At 50.8% G+C, this 20,408-nt stretch overlaps 1 protein-coding gene across 2 annotated transcripts in view; it reads right to left on the bottom strand.

Annotated features, from left to right (window-relative positions):
* Nucleotides 1-12,534: 12,534 nt before the first annotated feature.
* Inpp5d (inositol polyphosphate-5-phosphatase D) overlaps nucleotides 12,535-20,408 on the bottom strand; it is a 94,426-nt gene continuing 86,552 nt past the window's right edge. Inside the window, exons 25-27 of one of the 2 annotated variants that reach the window (XM_004637402.2) lie at nucleotides 18,820-19,092; nucleotides 15,193-15,790; nucleotides 12,535-13,411 (exon numbers count right to left, since the gene is read on the bottom strand). In XM_004637402.2, coding sequence (XP_004637459.2) covers nucleotides 13,406-13,411; nucleotides 15,193-15,790; nucleotides 18,820-19,092 — 877 coding nt within the window. In that variant the 3' untranslated portion in view covers nucleotides 12,535-13,405. The remainder of the gene's footprint in view (nucleotides 13,412-15,192; nucleotides 15,791-18,819; nucleotides 19,093-20,408) is intronic. The other variant, XM_023722222.1, reaches the window with a different exon arrangement.

Genomic DNA, 20,408 nt, shown 5'->3' with positions numbered 1-20,408 from the left:
GTCTCGAAATCACAACGATCCTCCTGCCTCAGCCTCCCGGGTGCTGATATTACAGGCAAGTGCCACCACACACAGCTGCATTAGATTTTTATTGTTGTTTATTTGCGTTTTGAGACGGTCTCACCATGTGATCCAGGCTGACCTCTAACTTACAGTTATCCTTCTACCTCAGCCCCCTGCATGTTGGGATTACAGAACTGTCCCACTAAGCCCTGTTCTGCATTAGCTTTTATAGTCACTAACAGGTTACTATAGATTCTATAACTACATTATAAGGAAGTGTGTAAAAGTTACTTGGAACAGCTTGTAGTTAAAAGTCATTCTCCACAACAATCAGTATTCCCATGCTATTTGGAAGCTTACTATATGTCATCTAGGATTAGTAATTATGTTATGTAAAATGCTAAAGTCATGTATTATTGCATAGTTTTATATCCAATTAGGGTGTTTAAGAGGAACAATCAGAAACTCTTTTTACCTGTATTCTCTAGATGTCAGATAAATGCACAAACCACCGGGAGAGATGTGCAAGTGTGGCTGAAACCTGACATAATCAGGGCAATTGCATGATGAGGTCAGACTGTGTTTTGCTTTTCAGAGTCTGATGTCGGGGCCCAGCAAATTAAGTGGTAACAGAACGTACTCCATAATGGACAAGGCGCAAGGGCTCCTTTAAATTTGGCATTCTGACTTCATTAAAAAATTTTCAGCCCAGCACATAGAACATGCTGTGAAAAAGAAATCACAGAATGACATAAAACAACCTCTCTGTCATCCGGGAGGCTATTTTTAGTCATTTCTAAATGTTTCTGCACCACTGGGACTGTGGGAAAGATTTTCCTTTTCATTATGCAACATTATGAGCAAGAACCAAAAATTTAAGGCAGCCAGTTTTAATATTTTTTGTTAACACCATATTGTCAAGTGGTAGAATGCCAACGGCAAGGGAGAATGGGTACAAGGAAAAACCTGTTGTCCATATGCTGGGGGATGAATAAAGATTTCATGAGTGGAAACAAGGGAGCAGGAAGGCTGAAAAGCAGGAAATCTATGAAATACAGCATCTCAGGCGACCCACCCGCTAACCGGTGTCAAAGGTTCTCCTCGCAGGTGCCGTCTACGGGGTTCCCTCACAGGTGCCGTCCATGGGGTCCCCTTGCAGGTGCCACCCTTCAGAGCCCTGTCCCCTTGAGAAAGGCTCCATCCGGAAACATCCAGGCACAGGCAGTAGGGGCCACTACATGTTGAGAGATTTTTCACTCTTCTTTTATTACCTCAGATCTTCTCCATGACTCTTGGGGATATTTATTCCTCTTCTTGCAAATGAGAGCCGAAGAGGGTAGCCCCCCTCCACCAATTAATGGCAAGGGGGGACCCCGCTCTGGCACTTCCTCACTCCCCTAGTTCTCTGTTCCACTGTTCTCCCTCCTTCAGATAAGAGTGGTGTGTTGACACTGTCGAATGGTGTTTCTCCAAATGTGATGCCCTGGGAAGCCCAACCGGAAGGGCCAGGAATGTCTGCGGACGTTCAGCTTCAGAGGCACCAGCCAGACCGACAGAACCAATCATTGTGGAAGGTCCCAGGAATCAGCATTTTATTTTATTTATTTATTTTTTTTGTGGAACCGGGGATTGAACTCAGGTCCTTGTGCTTGCCAGGGAAGCGCTTATTCCACTGAGCCATCTCCCCGGCCCCCAGGAATCAGCATTTTAGCAGGTTCCCCAAATGATGTTTTTGCATAGCCAAGTCTGAGCGTCATTATTATGTTTATTTATTTATTTGTTTGTTTGTTTTGTACCAGGACCTTGCGCTCACCAGGCAGGCACTGGTGCCATTGAGCTTTATCCCCAGCCCCCGAGCGTTACTTTTAAGGAACCCAGAAGCGGCCTCGATCCATAGAAGGAGTGGCTGCACTTAATGCTTTCACACATGAGCTGGAGAAAGCGGCCCCCACAAAACAAACGCAGAGCATTCTTCCGCGTTAGCAGCAGCGAATGGTGAAATCCCAGTCTGGCGCCCACCTGGCACTCAGTGTACTTCTGGGCCGCCCTGCTTTGTGATCAGGTGGTATTTACTTGGTGAATAAAATCTTCGTATTAACATAAGCAAAACATAATTAGAAAAATCTGTTATAAAAACCATTCTGCTTTCCAAGCCAAATATAAATTACTTGGGGGTAAGGCCTGCCAGGAATTCCATTTCGTTAGCTGTGTAATTAAGAGTGACTGTCATGCCAAATGCTGTCACTGTCTAGTTTTCTTAATTGTTTGGACACTTGCGCCCCGCATCCCCCCCACATACTCTCAGTGTATATAGAGTTGGAAAGAGCCGCCACCAAGATGATATCACCCGCTTCCGTAGCAAGTGCAAAGTGCCCGCTCCCCTGGTCTGTTCTCCGCCCTCCGCCATGTCCTCTGGCTGCCCGGCCACCCTAAGGACAACAGTACCTCTGGTCCCCCTGCGCCCTCTGGAGTCTGGTCAGGGCTGAAGGATGAGAAGAACTGGCAAGGAAGAGGAGAGAGGAGAAGTAACTTTAACCCCTGACTCTCCTGCCTCCCTGGGGCTCTTGGGTCTCTCATGGCTACAGAGCTTGCAGGGCGTCAGTCCTCGCACACGTATCTGTGGGTGATGACTTCCAGCTGTCGCAGAGAGCCCAGCTGGGTCTCCCAACTCTGCCTGCATTTTCGTAACTGACCTCTTCATCAAGTCCTCTGAAGTGTCACCTCCAAGGACGTCCCTGCACGTTCATGGACCATGTGCCAGGATAGGATGTCTGTCCACATTACTGGCTTGTCTTACAAACAAAACCACTAAGTTAGCATGATGGTGTTTGTTTTCAAATATATGAATGTGGGCCAGCCAAATAGCTCAGCAGATTGAAGTACCTGCAAGCAGGAGCTGGGGGTTCAATCCCTAGGCTTGCTGGGCCAGCCCCGCCCCCGGGGCACTCTGAGACAACAATTGAGACTGGACATGGTGGCACGAACCTGTAATCCCAGCTCTTGGGAGGCTGTAAACAGGCAGATCACTACGAGTCCGATCTAGTAGTGAGACCCTGAACACCCTCTAGACCTTTCCCTAAAATACAAAATAAAAAAGAAACATGAATGTATATGCATGTATACAATGCATGAACAACAGGAAAGGATGACAGTCTCCCCCCACACACTCTCTTAAGAAGGAAACATTTTGTGGGTTCCACTAATAGAATAGATAGAAGTGAGAACGGAAAAACCCAAGACTACATTCAACTTTGTGAAGATGCCGGGATTGCAGGAGCGAGAGCCGAGCTCAGGCAGGCAGGCTGGCCGGGAAGAAGGGAAGAATAGCACTGTGGACGCAAATGCGCGCCTGCAGTTCTTTGGGAGAAGAACGAAGTGTAGGGATTTCAAAACAACCTTTCAGCATGTGGTTCTGTATGGTTCCTCTTTCATTACTGCCCATAAAGGAGGTGTTCAATTATAGCAGGTCATGGGGGTACACATCTGTAAGCCCAGCTACTTGGGAGACGGAGGGAGGAGAGACCCAAGTTTGAGCCCAGCCTGGACAGCTTAGTGAAATGCTGTTTTAAAATAAAACTAAAAGGGCTAAGGATGTTGTGCAGTAGTCAAGTGCTTACCTAGCACATGCTAGGCTCTGGGTTTGAGCCCCAATACCAAAAGAATACATGGAACAAAAAGCTAAAACCACCTTTCATTGTGGTTTCTTTTTAAGACTGTGGAGTTATTTTGTTTTGCTTTTTTCATACTAGGAATTGAATCTGGGGCCCTCATATCGATCCACCTCCCCAGCCCTTTTGATTTTTTTTTTTTTTTTTTAATTTTTGATCAGAGTCTTGCTGAGTTGCTAAATTGTCCAGGTTGGGCTGAAACTTGCAATCCTCCCGTCTCAGGCTCCTAGAGTGCTGGAATTATAGGTGTGCACTCCCCTGCCAGCCTTACCTGTGGAGTTTTGAAATATGTCATCAAGTTTTTTTTGACATTTTACCCATCCAAAGGAGGAGTCTCATTTTGGTCCCCTAAAAAGTGCTTCAAATCAAAACCAGTAAAAGTGATTTCAGGGACTATATGGGCAAGGCCACAAAAGGTGGTATGGCTTCCACCTTGTGTCCCACCACCCTCCCCCTCAGCCAGCCACTAGGTAGTAAGGAGGCCAGCCAGGCATAAGGATGAATCACGCCCTGGTGTAGCAGGCCAGCCCTGCCCCACTGGGGCCCAGCTGAGCACCCACTAGTAGACGAAAGAATGAGTGAAACTCCAGGAAGCCCAGTGAATGGTCAGGCTTAATTGTGTCAACTTGACTGGCTTGGAAGTGGCCTACAGGAGTAGAAAGACACACTTCTGGGTGTGTTTGGGAGGCCCTGGAGGTGGGCCTTGGGGACAGAATCTGCTTCCCGGCTCCTTCATTGGTGACACTGTTCCTGTGCTGTGTCCTGGCTGCCCAGAGTGAAGCAGGTTTGTCCCTCCACATCACTTTGCCGTGACCTTCCTGTAGTGGTGCCAGCTGGCCATGGACGGAATCCCCTGGAAGCAAGAGATGGATGAAATCTCTCCCCTTTTAAGTTGTTGGTGTGGGGTATCGAGTCTCAGCCTCGACCCAGCTGAGTGAAGCCCCAGCCACCAGCCTTGAGGCACACCCAGCAGAGCTCAACAGAACTGAGACAAGCCGTTCCAGATAGACCCTGCCCAAACAGTGCCATCGTTTAAGCTGCTAAACTGGGACAGCTTGTTACACAGCACTGGATGACTGGTGTAAAGTTTGTACAGTCAGTCTTGTGCTTTGTAAACTGGCCCGAAGAGGGTTCATGCTTATCACTAAGAAGACAACGGCATGGAGACTATATTTTTATCCACTTAGCCTTAGAAAAATCCTCCTTCAGGAGAGTTATATGTATAATATTATGACTAATACTGTGTACCTACCATGTGGGAAGTGATTAATAAATACACAGTATTTTTGAGTAAGGAGTGGGACCCAGGGGGACACTTTAGTAACAATCGACATTGGGGGTTGGAGCGGCTCAAGCTCTTGTCTGGCTCCGAGACTGGATAAGTGGGTGTCACCATTTGGAATCTAAGCTCATTAGAGACAAGGACGAGCTCAACAGCAGATCTCTATGTAGGAGGGAGGGCAATGTGTTTAAAACTGATTGTGGAAATTTCCGGAGAGAAAACTGTGTCTTATTAGCAGAATATCTTCAGACCATAGCATTTGTGAAGTGATAACCCCAAGCCTGGCCAGAGAGGGCTCTGAATGGAGACTCCACAGGGTGGAGGAAGATGTCCATGAGTGCTGAGGAAGGGACTTAGGGAGAGGCATCACAGAGCGGTTCCTGGTGGGCAGCCGGCTGAAGGATTGGAAGAACAAAGGTATGGATGCTCTGTGTGTGTGAGAGTATGTGTAGATGGTATGAGCAAAATGTAGGCTTCATTGGTGGAGCCCACTACGAAGCAGCTCTGAGTGAGATTTAAACTAGCCAATTGGCTTTCCATGTTTCCTTGTGGGTCTGTCCCAGGCCTAGGCCCTCGTCTGGAGATGGGAAGTGGACTCATGGTGAGTGGACCTCTGTGAGGCCCTGGTCCTGCGGTCCGGGCTGAGGTCTGTAGTGGCCAAGGATGCTCTGGTGCCTCCAAGGACAAGGCAAGGTCACAGCTGAGGACGGCTGGCTCCAACCTCGCTGTGGCCTGTACATGAAGCCTAAAGTGGCAGGCATTGTACTCTGCAGAAGGCCTTCCTGAAGACAACAGAGTTCTCCTGAATTAGCATAATGTATTACTTGGAGAAGTCCTTGAATTGCCTCACAAGGTCCTGCTCAGATCCCTCAGCTTTCTTCAGTATCCCTCTTCCTTGAGTGAAACCCAAATAAATGTGGGCTGCCCAGAGAAGTTCTTTGTCTTTTTTGGGGGGGGAGCGGGTATCAGGAATCAAACTCAGGACCTTGCCAGACAGGTGCTGCACCTCTGAGCTATATCTTCTTCCCAGTTCTTCATCTTAGCCCCAAGAGAATCTCGAATTCTGTTTGAGATTTTGAACCTTCTAGAGCCCTAAAATTGTACCACTTGACTCTTTTACTTAAACTTTCACCATCCACTCATTTGGGAGGTTGCAGGCCTGATCAGTGTACAGTAATCAGGTGAAAATATTCGTGCGTTAGTGATTTTTTTTAATTTTGTTAAAAAAAAAAACAAAAACAAAAACAGGGGCCAGGAAGATGGCTCAGTGGAATAAGTACTTCCCTGGCAAGCGCAAGGGCCAGAGTTCAATCCGTGGTTCCGCAAAAGAAAAAACACATAGTCATGGGTCCGCCCCATGTCAAATACGCTTAGCTCATCGTTCTTGCCACATTCTGGAGCAGCTCCAGAAGTCCTCTTTTGCAAGTGTCTTCCGTTGCACATTTGTGGCAGCCACTATGTGCACTGATTCAAAATGTGGATCTTTCGTGGTCACTGGGACTTCGGAAAACAGCCAGAAGTTGTGCAGTGCTGGATTTGGAGAAAAAGGTGGGTAAGAATGCACTACAAGATTTGTTTTTTGTTTTTTAGGGAAGGGTTTACAGGGTGTTCAGGGTGTCACTACTAGATCGGACTCATAGTGATCCGCCTGTTTACAGCCTCCTGAGAGCTGGGATTACAGGCACATGCCACCACACCCAGTCTCAAATGCCATCTCATCGTGCCCCAGGGGCAGGGCCAGCACAGCCACTATGAGATTTTTATTTGATCAAAATTGCTATAAATGCTCTGAATCAGTTCAGAACACCAAGGCAGCCACTCTCAAAAGAAGACTTCCACAATTGTTTCCCACAGAGCAAGAGCAATAGAATTAGTGTGTTTGAAGTGTGTGTGTGTGTGTGTGTGTGTGTGTGTGTAGATTTTCAGGAGATTCATGGCAATTTGTCTTTTACTGTAATAAGTAGACTTTTCTTCTGTATTCAGGACAGGGTCTATAGGGACTACAGGGGCTACAGGGTCTCACTATGTGGATCCCACTCCTAGTGATCCTCCTGTTTTCAGCTTCCCAAGCTCTGGGATTACAGGCACATGCCATCACACCCAGTCTCAATTGCTGTTTCAGCATGCCCCGGGGGCAGAGCCAGCACAGCATACCTGGGATGGAACCCCAGTCCCCGCACTCTGCCTAAGCAGGTGCTTTAGTCTGCTGAGCTGTCAGGCCAGCCCTAGTACTTAGATTTTTAATCTAAATGTTCACCCTACCTTTTGATCACACTGCATATATACTCTGGTGACAGCCCCATCCTCTGAGCTGAAAATCCCCCAGTCTTTGCGCCTTGAAACGGAAGAAGCCAACCTGGCTTGGTGACACTTTTACAACCTTGTGGAGGACAGCTCCACAAGCTTCAAGCCTGCATGTTTACATGTGTACGTGTGTGTGTGTGTGTGTGTGTGTGTGTGTGTGGTGTAGAATCAGCTATTGCTTACTTCCTGGGATGATCCCGCACACTTACCACCCTGCCCTACCCCTGGGGGCATTGGCGATGTTGGGGGTGGGGGTGCTCCTGACGCTCTGTACACAGAGGCCAGGATGCTACCAGGCAGTGCATGGGCAGTCCCAGCCCCAAGACTGCCACAGCCCCCTGCTCCCTGGGCAGCCTCTTTTCCTTCTAGGCAGGCTAGTGCCTTGCAGTGAGCCTGTAGTACAGAGCCTGCTCGGACTAGGCCTGCTGTTGCTTGGTCCTGCTCATCTGCAGTCAGGCAGGATGCCCATGGCTTGAGGATGGGAGAAAGAGGGAGATGCGCTGCCAGCCACGGTGTGCAGGGCCGTCAGAGGCGACTTGGCCATAGCGGGAAGGAGTCTCAGGGAAAGCCCATAGCAGCACAGATTGCTGTGGCCTCAGGAGCCATGCAGGCTGTGGCGAGCATGCGAAGAACCAGGCCACACCTGTGAGAGCTCATGAGATGGCAACAGGCGTTTCTTGAGAGTTTAGGTGTGCACCTGAGTTTCTTAGCACTAATAGGTTTTTGTTTGCGAAGGGGCATTTACATTGAGCTATATCCCCTGCTACCCCCCTTTTTTCTTTTGAGACAGTCTCTCCAAATTGCCTGGGCTGGGTCTGGCGTTTGCATTCCTCCTGCCTCAGCTTCCCGAGTGCTGGGGTTACACTAGCAGGTCTTTTCATCTCTGTAAGGAGGTTGGGGCTGCCCCAGCAACATGCCTGGAAGATCTTAACCAGCTTTGTTTGGTGACTCTGGAATCGGGCAACGCTTCGCCCCATGACACAGGAGTGCTGTGCTGAGCTTGGCTTTGTAGTCAGAGAAGGGCTGAGAAAAGCTGAATGGAGAACAAAAAGACGATTGGCTGTTTGAAAGTCACTTTCCTTAAGTGGTGTGGATAGGGAGACAGAGCGATAGAAAATAACCAGTGGGTTAACAGTGGGTTACCTTTCCACAAGGCACAGTGAACTTTGTTATCAGATGGGTTAAAACTAGCTGTTTAGGAACCACGGCTTCTCTCCCGCTCTCTGAGTACTGGAGATTGAGCCCTCCTTCCCTTGTGTCCGCAGGTCGGCTGCAACCCATTGAGTGCTCCTAACTCAACTGTTTCCTCCCTGACCTCACCCAACCATGTGGCTTCTACTAACCTCCCTGGCTTCCTCCTGTCCCCTGGCCCCAAGAGCACCCTGTTGTCAATGTTTCCACAGGTTCAGCTTGCTGTGTGGGTTTCCTGCAGGTTGACTGTGTCTTGCTCCTGCCCGCACCTCAGGGTCAGGGCCTGCTTAGGGCAGGGACACTCTATGGTTCCTGAGGCCCTGCTTTGGGGCCTCCCCCACTGCCCTGAGCTTGGGCCTTGCAAACAGGAACTGATGGAACCATGACCACAGGTCATGCCCCCACTTTACAGACAAGAAGACCGAGGCTCAGATGCCAGGCGTGGAGGCACATGCCCATAATCCCAGCACTCCAGGTAGCTGAGGCAGGAGGATCGTTGCAAAGAGGACAGCCTGGGCTACACGGCAAGACCCTGTCTCAAAACAAACTCAGAAAGGTCAAGTAAACTGCAGAATGTGGAGGGCCACCTGAGGGAATCTCCTTGAAAGAGTTGTCTCCATGTTGGCTGTGCCTAACCCTATTTCCATTGGAGATTGAGCCCTCCTTCCCTTGCATCAGAGGATGGGGCTGTCACCAGCTCTGTATTGATATGTACAGAGCTGGCCAGGACTTTGCCTTATCCCTTTAATTGGCTTTATTTTTTTAAAATTTTATTTATTTGTGTGTGTGTGTGTGGCCAGCTCAGCCCACCAGGGGGCGGGGCTGGCTGGCATGTGGTGCTGGGGGATTGAACTGTGGTCCCTGTGCTTTGCTAAGCATGTTCTAAGTAGGTGCTTTAGACCACTGAGCCATCTCACCAGCCCCTTTAATTGGCTTTAAGCAGTGCATATGGATCCAGTGGGGTGCTGGGAGTAGTCTTTGAAGACAGCAGGTGTTTACCCAGAATCCCCACCTGCTGCTCTCTAATATGAACCAGGTCGAGACAGGATGAAGAGCCAATGCGGTCAGCTGGGATCGAGCCCCAAGACAGAGGCTATATATTTTTTTTTTTAACTTTTTTTTGAAACCGGGAAATGAACTCAGGCCCTTGTACTTGCCAAGGAAGCGCTTATTCCACTGAGCTATCTCCCCAGCCCCCAGGATAGAGGCTATAGACTGGGCATGGTGGCGCCCACCTGTAATCCCAGCTCTTGGGAGGCTGTAAACAGGTGGATCACTACAAGTCTGATGTAGTAATGAGACCCTGAACACCATGTAGACCCTTCCCTAAAAAAATAAAAATAAATCATTATTAAAAAAAAAAAAAAAGAGGGACCGGGGAGATGGCTCAGTAGAATAAGCGCTTCCCTGGCAAGTGCAAGGACCTGAGTTCAATCCCCAGTTCCACAAAAAATAAATAAATAAAGATAGAGGCCACTTCCTGGGGCTTGAAAGACTACACATCAGAGCTGAAGCACCGGACCCTGAAACATTAGATACTATCTCAGTTGTGCAATGCAGACGACTCTGCATACCCTTCTGCATACCGCAGAGGTGACTGCAGGCCTCCTCCCCAGCCCAGCTCACAGCGCTCACCTACTTCCTGCCATGCTCAGTCACTCATCCTCAAGCCACTCCTCCTTCATGACTGAATACAACCCGGGTTCAGCCCTGGGCTGAGGCTGTTGTTCTGGATAACCATCACCATGGCTGGGCTTAGGGCCCCTGGGCTCCCTGTAACTATAAACATGCCTTAGTGTCTTTATTTTTGCTGTGGGTTGCAGTGGAAGTTATAGATTGGAGTTAACTTGATGGGATTCCAATAATTTATCGATGGGATTACAAATATAAACTTCCCAGACCAAGATGAGGACCAGAAAGCACTCTCTATAGCAGAAGACTGTGTTTTCAGGGTATTAAGGACATTTATTCTATTTGATTGAAGGCCACAGCCTCAGCCCGCCCCATGCATGCTGTGAATGCATTTATGGTTGATCAATTCAGGGAGTCATGAGCCGCGCATACCTGGCCAGTGGTCAGGTCCAGCTTGAGCTGAGGCCAACCCACAGCAGCGTGGGTCAGAACCCAGCCAGGCTGTAGCTGGCCTCTGAGAGCACGAGCCATGCAGGGTGTCTATGGGCACAATGGGGCTCCCGGCTGGAGGCGCTGGAGCAGCAGTGGCCAGGCGGTGAGCGGGCGGTTGCTACGCAGAAAGCTTGGGAGCCTCTCCACAGCCATGTCTCCATGGAAATCAGTTTGTGGAGAGAAAGGAGCTATTTTAGGGCCATGCCAAGACAGAACCTGCTAGGCTGGGGTTAAGGAAGGAGCAGTGGGAGAGCTTTACTGAATGACTGCCTAGATTTCTGCTTGCAGGGTGGGAGCCTGGGGGAAGGAGGAGCTGGCAGGGCCGTCTGTCCTTCAGGTGCCTGGAGTGGCGGCAGCCACCCTCCCAGCCACGGGGCATGGAGCGGCATGGCAGCCTTGTGATAGCAGCGCTGTCTGGGTGTAGGAGTCTGGGGCTTGCACCCAGCCATAGGGAATCACAGAGGGAAACTTCTTTCCTGCAAATGACCATGGCTGCAGTCCCTGAGAAGGAGTGGTGGAGGATTCATCTCAGGGCCCTGGGAGGAGAGTCAGGGATCAGGGAGTGGCTAGGACTGGTGGAGTACGGCGACCTGGGCACTTGGGGAAGGTGGCAACAAAGAAGCTGTTCAGAGCGGGTTCAGGGGACAAGGGTGGCCTAGAACTGGGAAGCTGCTAAGGGACCTCGCCCAGGGTTGAGGACAAGACAAAACTTCTATTGTGGTGTTTCTAGTTCTGGCATCAGGGGACCCTGGTTGTACATGCATATGCACAGTCCAGTCTCACAGCCTATCTTGGATGGTGGGGACACAGGGACAAGGACACTGTGACTGCTCAGGTGACTAGAGCTCAGTGAGGGTGACGGGACAACAGGCATGTGCTCAACCTGTGGGTGGCAGCCTGGCAGCAAAGGTGTCTTGGGGGCCACAGCAATCAGTGCCTTGATCCCGGGGGGCCCCAGGTGGCCTCCACCCTAGCCCTTGTTCTACTGGGTCCGATTCCTTGTGGGATCAGGATACTGGCTCCAAAGGGTGCTTCTACTTGCAAAGGGAGGAGCCAAGCTTTTGGTGGGCTCTCAGTCCTGCTCCATGTGTCCTCATGGGCCACTGGGGCTGGCAGGGGACAGTTGGCTCTGTGGCTACCACTGAGCAGCCTGAGGTGGCAAGAATGGCAGTGCTAGGCTGCCGTGCTAGGCTGCCATTCTTGGTGCCACACCCTGCAAGCAGCACCAGGCAGTCCTAGCACTGGGTTCCTGACCCATGAGCTCAGTGCCCAAGCATGGGTAACACAGAATGATTCTCTCTAGAGATGGATCGATCAACACCATTTGCATTTTCTTGAGACAGGATTTCACTATATAGTCCAGGCTGGCCTCAAACTGCATAACCCTGATTGGCCTCAAATTTGGGATGATCCTCCTTCCTCAGGCTCCCAAGTGCTGGAATTACAGGTGTGCACCACCACTCCTGGCTTAAAAGCTCAGGGTGCTGGGCATGGTGGTACGTACCTGTAATCCCCCCACTTGGGAGGCTGAAGCAGGATAAATGAGTTCAAAGCCATTCTGAACTGCATAGTGAAACCATTAAAAAAAAAAAATTAAAATAAAAAAATAAAACCTTGGGGGCCGGGGAGATGGATCAGTGGAATAAGTGCTTCCCTGGCAAGCGCAAGGGCCTGAGTTCAATCCCCAGCTCCGCAAAAATAAATTAATTAATTTAATTAAATAATAAAACCTCTAAAAGCCTGGAGGAATTTGGGCATTGCAGGACCACAGGTATCAGGGACATTTCTGGATGCTGGTGGCTGCAGGGTACTTGTATGGAGGAAGTGACTCTTAGCCTTGTTCCTGTCAGTGCTTAACTTACCAGGCTCCCATCAATAGCCCTGTCCATCCTGCTGCAAAGCAGAAAGGGACCCAGAGCTCCTTGTGTTATGGGGGGAAAAGCCACATAGCCAAGAGAGAAAGGCACAGTTTATTGGTCACAGAGACTTGACAGCGGGCACTTGGGCACATGCCCCCTGCCTCCTTCTCACACATCGAGGTCGAGAAGCAACACAAGAAAAGACACCAACAATCTACTCTCCTAGACACCAAGGACTCAGGGCTGCAAGCCACGGCACCCGGCATGTGGACTCAGTGAGGCCAGACCTCCCAGCTAGATCCACAGACTTTCCTGCTCCTGCTCAGGCAGGTCCCCGCTCCCCACGCATGTGCATGGGACCCCGACCTTGTAGCGTGAACCACAGAAGCTGGCCAGGGCTGGAGCCTGGTGCTCTGAATGAGTCACTCACACTCTCCACATCCCCTCCACCAAGTCTTGCTCCCGGATCCACCAGCCTGCTTAATGCTTTGCCCAAACCCTCAGGATACACGGGCCTGGGTGCATGGTCCTGCGTGGCTGAGCCTCAGCCTGGATGCTGTGCCCACAGTGTCCCTAGAGCACCTAGTGGTGCGTGAGGCACAGGCCGGCTCCTCTGCCCACATGGCCACTATTATTATTAATATTATTATTATTTATAAAAATTCACTCCTAAGTTGGCACTTCAGTGCCATTCCTCAAAATGGCGACCCGAACAAGACCCTGGGGTCCCAAGTACCAAGGCTGCCCTGGGGACCCAGGGGTGCGGCTGGCATCCGGTGTGCGTCTTCCTTCAGACCGCAGAAACTGCTTCCCGGAGTCAAAGTCCACACACTCCGCAGGCCACAACGAAGTGAGGCCCTTTCCCAAAAAATACAAAGCTTTGCACAGGAAGCGAGGTAGGGGGACCCGAAGGAGGTCCTGGGAAAGGCTTCTGCTGCTCCTCGGCTCCTGTCACGGACAAGTCACCAAGGGCGTCACTGCTGGATGAGAAAGGAAGGGCTGTCAGGGGCTCGTCTGACCCGATGGCCCTGGGACACTACGTGCCGTGCACCTGGCCAGTTTCCTGTGGCATGGAGAGGACCTGCGTGCCCTGTGGAGCCTTCAACACACGTGGAGGGACCGAGAACTACAGCAAATGTGGAGAGATCAAGAACTACTGCGAATGCGGCGGGACTGAGAACTACAGTGTGTCTGTGAGGGTCTTCAGTTGCTCTGTCCTGGCTGCCTCCTCAGAATGTTGACCTTTCATGGTCATTCTGACTTTGGGGAAGAGACAGGAATCGCACAGTGCCAGACCTGGCAAATGAGATGAAGGCCCCTGTGTCATGGTTGTAGGGACCTACCTTTCTTGGATGGTTCTTGGAAGCAGCATTTACCATATTTCTGATCACACTTTGCAAAGCCAAACTTGGTCAGAGCAAGAGGCTTTCTTTCTTTTTTTTTTTTGAGACAAGGTCTTACTATGCAGTTCAGGTTGGTCTTGAGCTCACTTTATAGCTCAGGCTGGCCTTAAACTCACAACAATCCTCCTGCCTCAGCCTCCCAAGTGCTCGGACAAGAGGATTTTTTTTTTTTCTGGCGGAACCGGGGATTGAACTCAAGACTCTTACGCTTGCTAGGGAAGCGCTTATTCCACTGAGCCATCTCCCTGGCCCCAAGAGGATGTATTTTGAGGGGCATTAATGACAGTGCGTCTTGTATTGTAATAATTTAAGAATTCACCATAATTTTGACCAGGCCTCTTATTCTCATAAACATGTATTATATAATCCCAGTACTTGGGAGGCTGAGGTGAAAAGATGCTGAGAGTTCAAGGCCAGTCTGGGCTATGTAGGGAGTTCAAGACCAGCAGAGTAAGACCCTGTCTCAAAAACAAACAAACAAACAAACAAACAAACAAAAAAACTAATAAAAAAAAAAAACCCAGAGTAATAATACACAGTACCACAAAGCATAGTTCAATTTTCCCTATAAATCTATAAACCAGATACTATTAATAGGCCCATTTCCACAGATGAGTAAACAGCCTCTCGGCACAAAGTCAGAAAATAAGAGTTAGGATTCAGATCTAATACACTGGTTCCCAACTCTATTTTAATTTTATACACTTGCACCGGGTCTCGCTACACAGCTCAGACTGGTAGTGATCCTCCCGTTTCAGCTCCCCAGGGCTGGGAATATGGGCGTGTGCCACCACGTCTGGTCTTGGTGGCCAGCTTCTGTGCCCAAGGCGGAGCTGGCACATCATGTGGTACCAGGATTGAATCTGGGTCCTTGCGCCTGCCGGGCAGGCACTTAGACCACTGAGCTATCTCTAAAGCCCCCCAACTCTGGCTTTTAAATTACTTAATTAGCTTGCTTATTTGTTGGTGCTGGGGATGGAATTCAAGAGACTTGCACGTGCTATGCCTGTGCACACTCTCCATCTGCTCGGACCCATGTGGTTTTACTCCAAAAGAAATCTATTTTATAAGGAAAAAAGGAAGGGAGGATGAAAGCAAGGAAGCAAGCAATACTGCGTCTGAAGTCTCTACGTCCGGGATATTTTCAACACATGTGCTAACAGGAAGGGTAAGAATGACCTGCAAGCAGTGCACACTCCTCTTTATGTTCCTTTAAGCCTGACATGGGGCTGGGGTTCATGAACAGCCTGTTCTGGTCCCTTTCAGCCATCACTGCAGAGGCAGTGCTGGGTTAGGAGCGCAGGCACAAAGGTGCGCACACGCACAGATGTGCTCACATGCATCGGGGCTGAGCTCACCTGCATGGCCGTCCTGCCCAGCAGCCCATCCTCTGGCCGGTGCTTGCTGTGGTGCGGGAGCTCGGAGTTGTCGCGGTAGTCGCGGCTCTTGGCATACTGCAGCTGCAGCACAGCTGGACTCTTGGCTGGCAGGGGTGGCCGGGGTGCGGGCGTGGGTGTGGGCTGCTGGCTTACCTCCGACCGGGAGGGCTTGATGGGCCTCTTGCTCGGCACTGGGGCCTGGGAAACAGCTGGAGCCTTGGGCTTGCCCTGGCACCTGTCCCCGCTGGTGGCCCTGCCCTCGGAGGAGGCCGAGCAGGTGAAGGAGCGGAGTCGGGGCACAGGGCTGAGGAAGGGAGTGGGTGCCAGCTTGCTTGTCCCCTTGCTGCCCTCGGCCTCCTGGGGTTTGGAGAGCAGGCTGCTGGGCACCAATGCCCCTGGCTCCGGGCAGGGTGGGGGCTCCTTCCGCAGTATCTTTGGGGACTCTTGCTCTTTCCTGGGGACCACCTTGGGGAAGGCGCTCACAGAGCCATATAGCGGGTTCTCAAACATCTCTGGCTTGCACAGAGATGGGTCCTCTGGTGGGGCTTCAGTTGTACCCTTCCCTGGCTCACTGGGCCTAGAGCAGAGGGGAAGACAGAAGAGCAGGCATAACACACTCAGCATGGGGCAGGGGGTATGCAGCAGCTGCTTCCTGGGACTAGGCTTTTGTTTAGGGTGAATAAAAATGTTTTGGAGCCAGCCCAGCAGGGTGACCCATGTAATACCAACTACTGGGGAGGCAGAGGCAGGAGGCTTGCAAGTTCTAGGCCAGCCAGGGCAAGTTAGTGTCTCAAGTTAAATAAATATATAAAAACAAAAAGCAAGGGCTGGTGAGATAGCTCAGCAGTCTAAAGTGCCCGCTTAGGCAAGCTTAGTCAGGTGCAGGGGACCGTGGTTCAATCCCTGGCACCACATGCAGTGCCAACCCCATCTTCAGGGTGGGCTGAGCTGGCAAAAAAAAAAAAAAGTAAAAATACTATTGGCTTGAGCCAGGTGTAGTGGTGTAGACCTACAACCCCAGCATTCAGGAGGCCACGGCAGGGACATGGCTAACCCAGGGCAGCCTGGGCCACACAGTGAATTCAAGGCCGGCCTGAACTACAGAGGGAGACCGTGTTTCAAAAATCAAAACCTAGTAGGAAAAACGATTTCAATGGAAAGATGTTTTGGAAACAGCTGGTGGTGGCGGCTGCAATAACAACACTGTGAATATTAACTAATGCCACCAAATTGTTCATTTTGAAATGGTTTGTTTTTTGTTCTACCCTCATGACATTAAAAAAAAAAAAAAAAAGATGAGATGGTGCTGGGTTATCCATATCCTCATCAGCAACCTCAGTCCTGACCTCGAACCCAGGAGCAAGAGGGACTTCTCCCCTTTGTAGGAGCAGTGGCATAAGCCCACTGCCGCCCCCAATCCCAACCCCAGCTGAACAGCTGCCCTCCCATCCACTCTCAGGGAAACAGAGGCACGGGGGCGGGGCTCGAGGGCCCCTGTGGACTCTTTCACGAGGGTTTCAAGATACCCTGTCCCCCAGACTTGTAGGAAGCCACCATGTACCCAAGAATAAAAAAAAACAACCCCACCTGTGCCCTGCTGGCCCGGACTGGATTATTGCAGTTTGTTGGTTAATTTTATAGTACTGGAGATTGAGCCCAAAATACTCTGAGTCATGCCTATCCCCTACCCCTTTTAAATTTTGAGACAAAGTCTACTAAATTGCCCTTAAACTTGTGATCTTTCTGCCTCAGCCTCCTGACTAGTGGGATTACAAGCCTGTGTCACTTGTACTTGTGTTACTGGCTTGACAGTATCACAAAGCCCCCTCCCTGGAAGGGATTCCTTTGTCACATAACTTTGCACTGGAAGGAGCAAACAGTGGAGTGGTTGAGATAAAAGCCAGAGGGGACATGGACAGACACAGGCACCCGAGGGCAAAGCCAGGGTAAGTGAAGGGCACGTCAGGCCTGTGGGCGGAGGAAAAACTGCTGCGCGTAACCAAGGGCAAGAGCTGCCTTGGCTGTTTTCTGACTTAGTGCTGCTCTTACTTCCTGCCGAACCGCTCATGGGCATGAGGAGGGGGCATATTTTCCTGTTGGCCAAGGACAGTGTTCTGCTGACCGAAGGGGGTGCCTGGCCATGAACCTGTCTCGGGGAAGCATGGCCTTTGTTCCTGTATAGCCAGGGCCCCTCGGCTCCTGGGAGTATAAGTGTGGGCTCCAGGGATGGGGTGGGGTGACATATGCCTGTCATCCTAGTATTCCCGAGGCTGAGGCTGGAGGATCACCATGAGTTCAAGGCCAAGCTGAAATGAGCTCTGGAATCACAAAATCCTGTGCCCTGGCCCTGCCCTACTCTTGGGGACCCTCCTCCCATTTCCCCACTCAAGGGGCAGCCAGGGTGCTTCTGTCTCCTCTGCCTCTTCCTCCATCCGAGAACTTTGGGTCACGGCTGAGTCCCCTCCTGCCATGGCAGGTCTTGAGGATCCAGCTAGGTGGGGAATGGGAGGGGGCGGTCTTCCTGTCTGTTTGAGGCCTTGACATTTCTAGGAGTGTTTTTTGGGGGGTGGTTTTGAGACAGGGTCTCACTGTGTAAGTTAGGTTGCCCTTGCACTCATTGTGCAGCCCAGGCAGAATTTGCAGAGCTCCTCCTGCCTCAGCCTCCAGGATACAGCGATTACAAGTGTGCAACACTGTGTCCGGCTGTTCTTGTTTTTGTTGGGAAGGAAGTTGAGGCTGTTTTCTCCTCCAGTGTTTCTTGGAGAAGTGGTCTAGCTGCGCAGAGCTGGGGGTATCCTTGATATCCCAGCCCACCCTGCCCGCCCTTCATCTGCCAAAGGAAAGAGCTTCAGGAACGAAACCACCTCTGGTTCTCCAGCCTGAGAAGCCCCAGCCAGGCTGGCAGCAGCGGGCTGAGCTCAAGAGGCTGGAGGACAGTGGCTTCTGACACATCACTCAAGACCCCAAGGAGAGAGAAGGGAAAACATAGCACAAGACAAAGCCCAGAGCGAATGTACCACATCACTGTAAAACAGTAAAGACAAGAGGCTGAGGCAGGAGGGTCACAATTTGGACTGCAGTCTCGAAATTAAACAAATGAAAAAGTAGCCGAGTGTTTGTTCCTCGCAGTCGAGACAGTGCCCACACTGCTTTTCATGCCTTAATGCACTGGGACTTGGGCTCCAAAGGTGGGGGGATGCCCAAGCCCCACTCTGGACTGGACCTCTGGTCCCGGCCTTCCTGCCTTGAATGCCCCAGAGACTGAGAACTGCATATGGGAGCAGAGTTCCTCCAGGCTAGGAAGGAGGCCAGGGCCCAAGGGAAACCCGTACCCCTGTCTGAGGGCCACGCAGGGGCCGAGCAATGCCCAGGGCTTCAGTGGGTCTAGAAATGCAGTTTTCAGCAAATGTAGAGGGTTTTTTTTAAAGCAAATATAGTTTTTAAAGGAAGTTGCTTTGCTTGGCAGCAACTCCAAACATTCCTACAGCCCCTTTCTAAAGCACACTGCACCACTTGGCTAGGACCCAGCAGAGGGCGCCACCCAGCTCTGTCCTCTGGAGGCCACGCGAGGGTATACCCTGCAGGCGGAGTGATAGCACTGCTCACCTCGACTCCTGAGCCCTGGGGCAGGAGCCCCTGTTTGCTGGGGCAGAGGAAAACTTCTTGGGTGACAGTGGTGGCTGGGAGGGCGGTGTGGGAGGGCTGTCCCCTCTCACCGGCCCCAGGGAGGAGTCCTTGGGCAGTGGGTCATAGCTCCAGGCCGGAAGTGGCTGGTCCAGCGATGGGGACATGGTCAGCTTGACACGCACAGGCTGCCCAAAGGGAATGTAGTTGGGATTGGCGATGTCGTTGAGGCCTAGGGTGCCGCATGGAGCGGCCCTGCAGGGAAAACAGAAATCCAGGTCATGGCTCCTGCTGCCATCTGCCTGGGGATGGCACCCTTGGGTGTCCCTCGGCCCCTTGGCTTAGCACCCAGGGAATGGCTCAGATCTGGGTGAGGTGACCCAGCAGTGACACCACACATGGCCTGGCATCAGCAATGACCTCCTAAGAACAGAGTTCTGCCCTATGCAGCTTTCCCAACACTGTGGCCTGCATAGGCCACAGCTGCATCCTCAGAATGAGCAGGGCTCACGGAGCAGCAGGTAGCCTGGCCCGAAACCCAGCAGACACCAGAGCTCAGATGCCCTAATGGGACAACAGGGAAGCAGGCTGAAGGGGAAGTGGGAAGTGGATCCAGGGAAGGCCCAGGAGTGCTGTTGGGGTGGCAGCAAAGGGGTGCCAGAGCCCGCACTTCTCCTCCGCAGTACACCAGGTCCTCCTGCCTTGACCTGGGAACTCAAGATATCAGCAACCTGAGGTGACCGTTTTTTTTTAATTTCTTGAGGTAGGGTCTCACTATGTAGCCCAGGCTGGCTTTGAACTCCTGGTGATCCTCCTGCCTCAGCCTTCCAAGTGCTGAGATTACAGGCGGGGGTCACCACTCCTGTACTGCGGACTTTAATGTCTGGGTTACTCCCAGTTCAGTCTCTCAAGAGCAACATGGGAAGGTAGGGGACAGGAAAAGGAGTGTTGCGGAACTGTCCTGCAACAATACTGTATATGGTTAGATTTCTGGACTTATGTATAAACATATATAATTCTTTATTCCTATTTTTCAAATATAGTTTAATTTTCTAATTTTTTTTGTCATATTCTGTAGGGACTTAAAGCTTAATATATCAATACTTCATGAAAAATACCTGTTCCACGTTATGCCTAAGACGTTTGATATTCAGATAGTGAGGTTAAGTTCAATAGCCTACGTTATAAGGTAATAACAATAAGCTTCTCTTCTGGAGGATTAACAACCTAAGTTTACAGACCAAAATTAGAGAAAAAGGAGGGCTGCAAAGAAAGCCAACATTCTGGCCCTAGCCTTCCAAGGTCAATTTAAGACTCAGGACATATGAGAACTTGTACTATAACATCATGTAACTCAGTTGTGTCCCAAATTTTCTGATCAAGGAGATTATGGGGCCAAAGAGGAAAGTGATCGATGATGTATGTAGAGTGTGCCCAAGGAGAGTCACATGGAGAGAAAACATTCTCTCAGGCTTTCACAGACAGCAAATTGGCCAAGCAATGGCCATGACTCATCCACATGGCTGACACTGACAAAGGATCTACAGTCTGAGGTACAGGGTCTCAGGATA

This window comes from Octodon degus, unplaced genomic scaffold (genome assembly GCF_000260255.1).
Source record: "Octodon degus isolate 3935 unplaced genomic scaffold, OctDeg1.0 scaffold00089, whole genome shotgun sequence".
Classification (NCBI taxonomy): domain Eukaryota; kingdom Metazoa; phylum Chordata; class Mammalia; order Rodentia; family Octodontidae; genus Octodon; species Octodon degus.
The sequence above is the reverse complement of the archived record's forward strand: the minus strand, read 5'-3'. Positions and strand labels throughout refer to the sequence as shown.